General features: G+C 38.3%; 2 protein-coding genes across 5 annotated transcripts; one reads left to right on the forward strand and one right to left on the reverse strand.

The window, feature by feature from the left end:
• Positions 1 to 49: 49 nt before the first annotated feature.
• On the reverse strand, positions 50 to 2,832 carry LOC125971136 (olfactomedin-4). Its single transcript, XM_049724121.2, has 7 exons — positions 2,664 to 2,832; positions 2,450 to 2,572; positions 2,136 to 2,354; positions 1,596 to 1,752; positions 1,192 to 1,419; positions 803 to 971; positions 50 to 548 (listed from the first exon to the last, which is right to left on the reverse strand). The coding sequence occupies exons 1-7, from the start codon at positions 2,760 to 2,762 to the stop codon at positions 113 to 115; spliced, it is 1,431 nt and encodes a 476-aa protein (XP_049580078.1). The 5' UTR covers positions 2,763 to 2,832; the 3' UTR covers positions 50 to 112.
• Positions 2,833 to 3,554: 722 nt separating this feature from the next.
• si:ch211-194m7.4 (olfactomedin) lies at positions 3,555 to 7,269 on the forward strand. 4 transcript variants are annotated; one of them, XM_049724118.2, is made up of 6 exons: positions 3,555 to 3,685; positions 3,968 to 4,003; positions 4,612 to 4,773; positions 4,898 to 5,110; positions 5,763 to 5,895; positions 6,007 to 7,269. In XM_049724118.2, exons 2-6 carry the CDS (start codon positions 3,989 to 3,991, stop codon positions 6,849 to 6,851), a joined length of 1,368 nt encoding a protein of 455 aa, XP_049580075.1. In that variant the 5' UTR covers positions 3,555 to 3,685; positions 3,968 to 3,988; the 3' UTR covers positions 6,852 to 7,269. The 4 variants fall into 4 exon arrangements, with proteins under 4 accessions (XP_049580075.1, XP_049580072.1, XP_049580073.1 ...); XM_049724115.2 differs by lacking the exon at positions 3,555 to 3,685 and having other exon boundaries at positions 3,974 to 4,003; positions 4,615 to 4,773; XM_049724116.2 differs by lacking the exon at positions 3,555 to 3,685 and having other exon boundaries at positions 3,991 to 4,141.
• Positions 7,270 to 10,965: the final 3,696 nt, after the last annotated feature.

Here is a 10,965-nt window from a genome sequence, read left to right on the forward strand (position 1 = left end):
TTCGACACAAATCTCTCTCCCATCCCTCCTCATGCAACAAGCCGAAAGAAAAAGATGAAAATGTAACTTTATTTTCAAGTTAAATGACTTCAGCCTGTCGTACTTACAGTATTTACTCAAACAAAACATCATAAGAGACCATGTAGGCGTCACAGTAGGCGTACAACAACTGGTCCACTGGGCTGTAATTCAGGAAGTTAATGTTAGGACACATCTTGTGGATGAAGATGCCAAGGTTGAACTTCTCTTCTCCAGTTGAGGTGTCAAATGAATAAAAAATCTCTTCCATGCCATTATTTATAAATCGTGTCGCATAGAGGACACCACAAGCCATGAAGGTGTTGGTGACCGCTTGCTTATAGACTGAGGTGTGCCAAGTTTGGTTGAGCGTAGGTGGATCTCCTTCTTCCACTTTGGCCAACACCAGGTTACCAAAGTCATGGACCGTGCTGTAGATGAGCCACACACCTGACTCATCTGTTGCAAGGTCCATGTCCGTATATACGTAGCACTCACTTAAATGGCAAAAATTCCCCTTTGAGTTATACCTGTAGAAAAAGTGCATATTTTTAGTTAACTAGTCTGTTCTGCATTACAAATATAGTATATAACAGAGGTCACCAAAATGTAGAACGTTTTGTAAAATACTTTTTTTCCTGTAGTGCCAATTATAATCCAAATAAATGTGTTTCGTTAATTACCAGATTGCCCTAAGCCTTTGTTATTATTCATTCCCCAAGAGGTTGCTGCCAGTTTCAAAATAGTTGGTGACCCCTGACCCCAAGACAAAACAAAAACGAACCTGGTGCCTTGAGGTAACTGTAGGGTGGAAACGGTTTTGGATGTTAAGTTGAACCGACAAAGTCGGTCACTGTTATAACAATTGTAGAATAAGGCGTCACCATATACAACAACATTTGGTCCTTGAATGGTGTTGGTGGTTGGATTAGAAGGATGGATGATGAAATTACCTGCAATGAGACAATATATTATGTTGCACCTGTCTCTCAACTATGTTGACGTGTGTGAGAGCGAGAGAGAGAGCGAGAGAGAGAGAGAGAGAGAGAGAGAGAGAGAGAGAGAGAGAGAGAGAGAGAGAGAGAGAGAGAGAGAGAGAGAGAGAGAGAGAGAGAGAGATGTACGAATTAAAAACAATGTAGAGAATGTGTGTTTTGGATTTCTAGATGATACCTGGTAACTTAATTCCTACGGTCAGAGTACTCAGGCTGGAGTAGAAAGTGATATGGTTGGCAAATATGTTGTTGACATTTAATATCACCCGCCAATACCAGTTCTCTTTCCCCAACTCGGGTTTTGGGTCACGGCCCCAGCCTCCATACTTATGGCTAACAGTAGATTCTCCATTGGAGTAGAATCTAGGCCCAGTAATATTCACAAACTTGCCATGGGGACAGATATCTACAGAAAAAAATGGAAGTTGAATTAAAATGTATTACCTGTAAATCAAACATATATAACATATCTCTGCATTATATAAATTATACAAATCAAGTTTTATTGTGTTGCATTGTATTATTTTATGACTGCTGTTCACGTGTTTATGCCCTCTCGAAACGTTTGCAGATTAATTTTACCTGAGGTCTGCACATCGTCTGGATGAGGAGTGGGCTGTGCATCATTCCTGCATATTTCCAAGTCTCTTTTTAGGCGCTGGTTGGCTTTACGGCTCTTTTCTACCTGTAAAATGTCATATAGCTCCAACTGCTCCAGGTCTGCTTTCAGGTGATTCAGCTGAGACAGAACAACAATTAAAACAACAACAACGCTACGAATAATTACATCAGTGAACCCAAGACTGAAATAACACACATGACGGTAGAAAACATGCAAATGTAATACTTTCCTTTTTTAGCAGGTTGCAGAAATGGAACATACATAAGTTTATTAATTTTGGTCTGATATTGCAAGTCAGGCATGACATGCTAATAATGGACATTGCATTATTTACTTTTAATTGTCTCCTCCAGAGCTTTAAAAACTGTCCATAATAATATATAACATATAATAATAATTATTATTGTAATTATTATTGTTGTTATTTATTTATTTATTTATTTTTTTTTTTATTTTTTTATTTTAACTCGTACTCAAACATGGCATTAACGTAAACTTACCTGTCTGCCAGAATCGGTAGTTAAGTGCTGGAATCCCTGGGTGGTTCTGTTGAGTCTGTCAACCATATTCTTGATCTCAATAAGTTCATTCTCTATCACCTGAAGACTAACCACTCCATATAGCTCGCCGTCATCCTCCTTCTCCAGTGTTGACACATCTTTTAGAAGTTGAGGCAAACGGACCTTCAATCCAAGCAGCAGACTTTCAAGTTCCAGAGCCTACAACGAATACCACATTTTATTCAGGATTTTTTCACGTGTGCAATCATTGATATCACAGTACACCCTTAAAATTATAAATTATGGCTAGTTACCTTTTGTGGGCTGACAGTGTGAGAGCATTTTGATGCATTTTCGTTCACTGAGTTGAGGGTTTCATGAGGGAATGCCTTCTCTTTGTTTGTCAGTTCACACACGCAGCGATCTTGTTCATTGAGCTGATGACGAAAGAGACAAAAACAAAAAAACATATAAATATATAAATAAATAAATAAATAAATAAACATTCTTAAGAATAATATATCTCACCTGTTGTGTGAAGTTGAACAGACAACACAGAAGAATGAGCGTGTAAAACTTCATAATGGCTTTGAGGAGAATAAAACCCACCGCTGACAAGCACTGCATTTAGATTCTGCATGTGTTCATCTTTCAATGTTGGTGTGTTGCATATTGAACACATTCTGTAAATGATCACTTCCTCCTTCTAGTTTCAGTTCATGAAACTCTGGAATTTTTTTGGACATGACGAAAACAGAAGAAATCCAAACTTGTTGTCACTTCTCGTCCCTAGCTGTTCCTCTATGTGTCTGTTGTCATGGTTTCTGTCTGTGTGCTCGCCCCTCCCCTCCATGATTAAGTGTGAATATTCTCACCTGCCTCTTGTTACCTGTCGTGTATATAAGTCCTGTCTGCCCCTCACGACCTTTCGGGTCATTGTGTGTGTGTTGTTGTCTTGACGTCTTTTGGTTCCTGTTGTCATAATGTTGTTGTCGTCACGCTTCATGTCTTTTTGATTCCTGTCGTTTTCGAGTCTGTTTCGGTGAGTCGGTCAATCCTCTTGTTGTTTTGTTAAACCATGTCAGTTTGCCGAGTCTGTCTTTTGAGTTTCTCCAATAAACCCTGGTCCAAGCTGCACTTGGTCGCCCTGCTCCATTCAATCTGTGACACTTGTATTCTGTATGAAAAAACATGTTTGTATAATAATCATCATCATCTTCTTCTTCTTTTCCTTTCGGCTTTTCTTCTCAGGGGTCGCCACAGCGTACCATCAGATGCCATTTATGTTACAGACCGGGTTCGCATCATGAGAAATATAAAAAATAAGACTTCCGCTTAACTGGTTGGGGACCTGGTCTGGCTCATGCATCTCATCCCAGCGTGTCAACATACAACGCTATATCAGAGGTCATTGACACCGATCAAGGCAAAAGGCGTCTCGACGATACGAATATGGGGGGGCCCTGAAAGGAATAATCGTCTATTCATCCATTCTGAACCAATTATCTACTTTAGTCAAAGGAATTTTACATTCAATTTTGTTTTTACAGGTTAGTTTTATGATAGGAATGCTTTCTTCCATGCAATCATTCCTTCATGCAAATAGATAGATAGATAGATAGATAGATAGATAGATAGATAGATAGATAGATAGATAGATAGATAGATAGATAGATAGATAGATAGATAGATAGATAGATAGATAGATACTTTGACTGTCTCCCACCGTGGGAACTTTATTATTTCCCAAATTTTGAAAATGGGAACTATTTGTTGCACAATTATGAAATATCTTCCAAGTTTCACATCCCCATCTTTGTGTGCTGATTCAGTGGAAACAAGCCGCAAGTTTGATGAAGTATAACCAGGTATGTTATCGACTGCGCACAAGAGATGTGAAAGGAAGTGTAGTACGATCATTGTAACGGTTCGACTACGTTGTCAGTTTAGTCTTCATTAGATCAGTTCTCAACATGCTGTTGTTGCTTCTCCTACTGGCATCCACAGTAAGTAATGTGTTTCATGCTGCATCACTTAAGTATTTTATTGTATCGCTTTTAAAATATTTTTGGAAAATATTATTGTTGGAATGCGGTGACACGTATTGTAACTCAAAAACATTTTTTTTTATAGTAAATGGTCTTTAATTTACCTAACATACAGTGTATTTTTAGACTTTGTGGTAAGTAGAGCTAAAGATCACTGGGAGAAAATCTAAACTTAACTAAGGCCAATACAATCAATACAGTACAATACAATTTTAGGGAATCTGTGGCATCGCTCTACACTGTCTGATTCTGAACGGGTATAGGAAATTGAGAAAAAGAACCCCCACCATAATAATATAGGACATTAAAAAGAGATAATAGAATGCCAAAAGGACAAAGGTGTTGTATGAATGCACAATGCAGTACCGTTATCTGAAAATGGCTCACATTGCCTGGATCTTGCATAATGTGTACTTCATGTTTGACAGCAGGGTAACTGCCAGGTTCAGCATGTGTCGGGTCAGATGAAAAATGGCTCATGCGCATGTGAGGTGAACACCAACGTGTGGTTATTCCCTGCAAAGAAGTATGAGGCCGCACTGCAACAAGTGGAATCTTGCGAGGATTCACTTCAAAAGCTACAAGAACAGGTAAAGTTAAACCATTTCATATCATATTTAATAGAAACCCATTTACATTCATGTTCACCTGTGATTTTTGGGTTCAACAAGCCACTTTCATCTGCAGCCAGCAATCGGTTTTCTTTTCCATTAGGTGCATCTGTCAAACCAGCGTCTCCCTGAGTTATATGCGGTGCTTGATAACATAACTGGACGGTTGGAGCCTTACCAGTACTTGAATTATAAGGGCATCTTTTCTGCCTTATCGCTGCGTCGGCTGGGTGAAGAACTCGACCAGCTGGAGGATGATATTAATGCCATGTCCCTTCGAGTGAACAACCGAGATTCAGCAAAACTCTCAAAAGAGGTACGTTATACAATATGTAAATCTAATTTTAGAAAATGTTATCTGTGCAAAATACTGGAGCAAAAGAACCCATGCTCACAAAACATTAGGGACATGAGATTTCAGGATAAGGCTAAAATGCTCCATAACCTTGACTGGTGAATTTAAATTGACCTTCTCTAAATCCAAAATTACACATGTTCAACATTTCAAACAAACTTGCTGTTTTTGAACATACTGGTCAAGTAAGCAAATGACGAAATTCAAAAATGCTGTTTGACACGTGCATCAAGCGATACATTCCCTGATTCAATTACAATACTATTTAAACTGCCCATTTTGAATCATATTGTTCACATTTTGACATCGAGACCAACAATTGAGCAACAGCACCACGTCGTGCTTTCAAACAGGATGTGCAAGGGAGGCAACCACTGAGTTTAAGCGTCAGAGTCTCATCAGCAGGTTTGATAGAAAGAGAATCACAGAGAGCCACGGGAACTGGACGCTCTTAAAGTTTTATGTCATTATTCAAACACGAGCTGTTAATCTTTACTAGAAAAGAGCCGGGTTAAATCAGAAATTAAGTTCAGCTGAAAAAGATTTTGTGCCTTTTAGGTTCATCCTGAATCTGAATACCGTATAAAGTATGACTGAACCTTTGTTTCACTAGGTCCACAAACTGCGAAAAGATGTTGGCACGATGCATATGGCGAACTCGATCAACATGAAGACTGTAAAAGAGAAACTCCGCTACCTGAAAAACAGTGTTGAGTCATGCTTGTCGATTCCGAAAGATTTCAGAGGTATTTTTTGAGGAGGGGTCCATCATATATTGAAGATTTTGTTCATAGTGATGTTATAGATGCAAATAATCTCTGATTATCCATGATTTTCTTCTCCTTTATTGTTTCCAGGTCAGCAAAGGTATTGCCTTAAAGGTCTAATGACCAACATCAGTGCACCGATCACAACAAAAGTCAATCCATATGGTAAAAACATCATCTCTGGCTCATGGGGTCAACAAGCCCTCGCGGACAACGAAGACCAGCAAAACATCTTCTGGATTCAGCCTTTGCTCCACGCCCACACCTCAGGCAATATCCTGAGAACCTATCAATCTTATGAAGACTTCATGAGCTCTACTAACCACAAAGATGTTACCATAGCTCCATCCAACGTCCACGTTAATACAGTCGAAGGCCCCAGTGCCGTCATGTATGGTGAGGCACTGTACTATCACTGTTACAACTCTCCAGATATCTGTCGCTATGATCTGAACAGCAAGACTGTCGCAAGGGTCGAAATTCCCGGAGTTGGGAAGGACAACAGAAAGTTCCCTTATTGTTACTTTGACTGTCGGCCCTATAGTGATGTGGACGTGGAGGTAGATGAAAGCGGACTATGGGTCATCTATGCCACAGTAGGTAGCCATGGTAATCTTGTGGTAAGTAAATTATCATGGGATAGTGAAGCTGAAACGCTCAATATCACACAGACGTGGGAAACGAGGCTGTTCAAGAGGGCGGTGACCAATGCGTTCATGAGCTGTGGTGTGTTGTATGCGACTCGTTTTTATGATGATTTCCATGAAGAGATCTTTTATGCTTTCGATACAGCAACAGGGAAAGAGGACAACACACTTACGCTTCGGATGGAGAAAATCAGTAAGGGAGTTGCCAGTCTGAGTTATAACCCAATCAACAGGCAGCTCTACATGTTTAACGATGGATATCTTCTCGCTTACCAAGCCCATTTCTGAAATTGAATATAAACCTAAAATAGGACGACAGCAGAATGCACACACGTGAAACATATTGAACATCAGAGTGGCAAGTTTTTGTCTGTTACTGAATATTCATAATTCACATAATCAAAATGGCAGAAACAAGTTAAGTGAAACAGCATAACTCTCAGCGAATCAATCCCTAATTTGACATGACATAATAATATGTATCACCAACACAATATTAAATGTTTCTCGATTTAACTAAATCAGTGACTAGATTTTTTTTTTCCTTTCGGGCTGATCCTTTGTTCTTTCTCTCCATTAGTATTGCTGTCCACTAGTTAATTCACAAAACGTAGCCTCTTTCTGTCCCCTCGTTTTCAAGATATTAACAAAATAAATGTGTCCAAGAGATTTACAATTTTAGTCCATATTAAAGCAGTTAATCATGGCTCATCTGTCATCTTGTCACTTTTAAACAATGCTTTTTATTATTATTAATACTTTGGATTACTTTTTCCATCATTTTTCTATCAATGATTGATACCCTGGTTTGAAACAAGCTACTTAATATAGGAAAATTTTGAACTCATTTGAGGGGTCATGTAAAAAAATCAAAGTAGGCTACTCATCTGTTTTGCCACTAGAGTGCGCTGCAAGGCAGATTAATAAAACAGCTGAAAGGTCAGCTGATAGGCTCCTCATCTACAGAATTGCCTCTAATAACAAGCTCTACATAACTGAATCATTCATTAGACATAGTAAGAGGCAATTTGAGCCACTATACCTTTTGAGGTCTCCAACATGGACAGCTGGTTCATTTTCCGTGCCTTTTTTTCTTTTTTTTTTTGGTAGTTTCTGGCTGACTGCCGGTCAGATACGCCCAAAACTCTTCTCTCATAATGACAGAGCAAAGAACCCAAACAGCAATCGGCCGGTTTTGTAAGACAGCTACTCTTTACTTTGAGTGTGGTTATGCCGATTTGATGTCTCTTTGAATGGAAAATAGGTTCTCAATGAAATAATGGGAATTTGTAACACTTTGAAATTCTCTATGATCTGTCAGCCAGCTGGTCCTGCTAGATTTTAAGTATTAAAAGAACAATTATGAACAAATCAGGTTCCACATGAAACTTTCATTAACAAACTACCTCATTTGGCTTTTTGGCACGCTGCCTCACCAACATTGGCGTTGTGTGTGACGTGTACCCTTCTTTCCTCTTAATTAACTAAATTACTTGCATTGACTAGTATTGGGACGCTTGGCATGGATACACTATAGCACAGCAAATCCGGCCTGCCACATCATTTTATATGTGGCCCACTAAAGCAAATTACGTGCACTGGCTTTATTTCTTGCAGAAAGTCCTAATTTTTAAATTGTCTTGAAAAAAACTGTGATATTGGAAGCACTTTTTATTACCAATACCCCTTTTAAAGTAAATATAAGATTATTTGAACTTGTGGAACACAACCACTGTTATTAAAAAAAATCACTCATCACTTGATCTGACACTGTTTTCATCGCCAAGATATTGCTAACAAACGCTTCTTTTACTCTTACTCAATTTCTCTTCTCATCCCCACCATGGCTAAAAAAAAAAATGAAGCAAGCCCTGAAGCATCTAGGTTACTGTCCACCCAGTCTTTCACACAATATATATCTACTCCTAATCATGATGTTAACTAATCCCAAGTTATCCTATGTGTGCAAAGTCACTGATTGAACACACACACACATTGGATTTCCATCTACTTATTTACAATAAATACATGTTGACTGAGTAATGTTAATCTACTCAAGACGACCTTCTCACCACCCCTCCACCAATAGTATTAACAGCATGCCTCTAGATGTAATCCGTCCGTATAATACTGAGACAAATTATGACTAAAAATCCTTGGGTTCACAGTTCGACTATTGTAAGCAGGACACTATGGTTACATATGATGCATGTATGATGCTACCTTTGTGTCTGTCCTTGCTTGCTCAGTGTCTTATCGTCAACCCTTAAAACACTTCACGTCTACTCCAATTTAGTGTGAAGATTTTTGACCGCCATTCTTCACCTGCATACGTCGGCAGTTAGTGCCAATTAGGAACAAACAGCCTTAGTTTCTTATATATTTGATATGTGAGTTTTCTTAAGATGTATGCCATAATCAGCAGTATTAAAATAATAAAAGGCTTGCAATATTTCAGTTGATTTGTAATGAATCCAGAATGTATGACTTTTTTTTTTTAATTGCATTACAGAAAATTAAGAACTTTATTACAATATTCTAATTTTCTGAGACAGTCCTGTATATTACCTTGGTTTCATTGCATTTATTGTTTGGGTGAGGAGGAGAAACTGATTATTAATGCACGTTTTTTGCCATTTGCATTAGTCAATTACCTCACTGAGCATTAGAGCCCCACAATGGGATAGACTCTAAGCCTACTATTGTTTCCTTAGATGACCGCTACAGTAATGCAATGAAGAAAATACCACAATATAAAATATGCAAAGGACCTAATTGAATAGATCCATACAACCAGGAAAAAGCTTGCCAAGAGGAAGTGAATTAAAAGTTTAAGCAGAGAATACTTCTAAATATTTATTAAATTAAATTATAATAATAATAATAAACTCTTTAGACACCACCACCCTGTGCAGTCCAGCCACACTTTCTCATATAAGTTAAGATCAAGAAAAACACAATTCTCATGTTTAACCAACGCCTCAAAGTATTGGAAATGATAAAAATGAATAAAACAGCAAAGGAGAAATGGACAGAAGTGAAATGGGAGAATGAATGCAAAGGGTGGAGTCATGGTTGCTAAATGAGGGCTTGTAATGACAAGGCGTCTTGGAGTTTAAAAGGTATAATTACTTCAGGAAGGTTATTCTGAGGGGAATCTGGGAACAGGCCACCCTCTATGCTGAAAATGACTGGGTGGATGTGGATGGGGAAAGTCTGTATGTGTGTGTGTGTTTAAAAAATATCCATTCCATATACATTTCTATATTACAGTGGGAAGATCAAATTTGATATTTAATTAAAATAGTTAAAAAACATGTTTTCTTAAATAGTTTTTTAAAAAATCATTAATGCTATAAGTCAATTCAAAACATTCATTGGTGAATGCTCCTCTGAGGGAGACATTTGCATGAATCTGTGCTTAACATAAATTGAGTGAAATCCCTTGTCCAATGGAGTTTGGAACCTAAAAGAACAAACACTTGCAAAAGGGTCTGAAAGTGGAACCGTAAGATTTCATGTCAATGCTTTGGGGGCCATCTACCAAAGGGTATTCAAGCACAATTTGATTCTGAGAGAAGTTTCCTGAAGTCCTGAAGAGTTTCTGTACTGCCACCACCAATTTGACTTGGCATGCACAAAACAGTATAATCATGGTTCAAGAACTGAATCTGTTCAGAGACTCCATTCATGTACGGATATGTTCTCAACTGAAGCAATACAAGAATCCAAACAGAGGACTAGAACATCTTAGCGTTCCGCTACGTACGCAAGTTTCTTTTTTTGTGTGTTTCCTCCTTTATTTGATCAAAGATGCATTGTCTTTAGATTGCTTTTACATAAACATGTGATATTTCCATCCCTGCCTCCCTCATAAGCAGAAAACCAAAAGAGAGAGAGTGTTGATGGCAGAGAAGATGCAGCTGTTAAGTGCCACAGTTCGCTACATCAAAAATGTCAAGTCGACCATTTTCCTCAGTGCCAGATGAGAGAAAATAAGAGGCCCAGCATGTTTTCCTTCTGTACACGCCTTTGTGGTTGACCCAAACTAGGAAAAAAAAAAATCCCCAGCAGGCCAAGGAGCAGTGGGTTAGCACAGTGCAGGCCACATACTGTAGTATGAGGAAGTCACATTTTAGCCTCATTACTAATCAGACACCTTCCTAATCAATCATACAATACAACTACAATCCCAACACATTCGTGATGTACTTTTTACGATAATTAAGCCCTCAGTTTACGAGCATAAATGCAAGGCTGTGTGAAGATATGTTGAACCTCACAACAAGCAACATCAATAGTTATTGCTTTGGCACACAAATACCATCATGCATACAGTATGAGCAATTTGATTGGACTATTGATTGTCTGCTTTTGTGAAACAACTACATAGACTCAAAAT

Source organism: Syngnathus scovelli, chromosome 6, assembly GCF_024217435.2.
Source record: "Syngnathus scovelli strain Florida chromosome 6, RoL_Ssco_1.2, whole genome shotgun sequence".
Lineage (NCBI taxonomy): Eukaryota > Metazoa > Chordata > Actinopteri > Syngnathiformes > Syngnathidae > Syngnathus > Syngnathus scovelli.

Coding starts and splice junctions, on each gene's coding strand:
- LOC125971136 (XM_049724121.2), bottom strand. CDS start 2,762: ATGCAGTGCTTGTCAGCGGTGGGTTTTATTCTCCTCAAAGCCATTATG. Junction 2,355..2,449: donor ACACTGTCAGCCCACAAAAG/GTAACTAGCCAT, acceptor TATTCGTTGTAG/GCTCTGGAACTTGAAAGTCT. Junction 1,420..1,595: donor AGACGATGTGCAGACCTCAG/GTAAAATTAATC, acceptor TTTTTTCTGTAG/ATATCTGTCCCCATGGCAAG.
- si:ch211-194m7.4 (XM_049724116.2), top strand. CDS start 4,109: ATGCTGTTGTTGCTTCTCCTACTGGCATCCACA. Junction 4,142..4,611: donor TTCTCCTACTGGCATCCACA/GTAAGTAATGTG, acceptor CATGTTTGACAG/CAGGGTAACTGCCAGGTTCA. Junction 5,111..5,762: donor CAGCAAAACTCTCAAAAGAG/GTACGTTATACA, acceptor TTGTTTCACTAG/GTCCACAAACTGCGAAAAGA.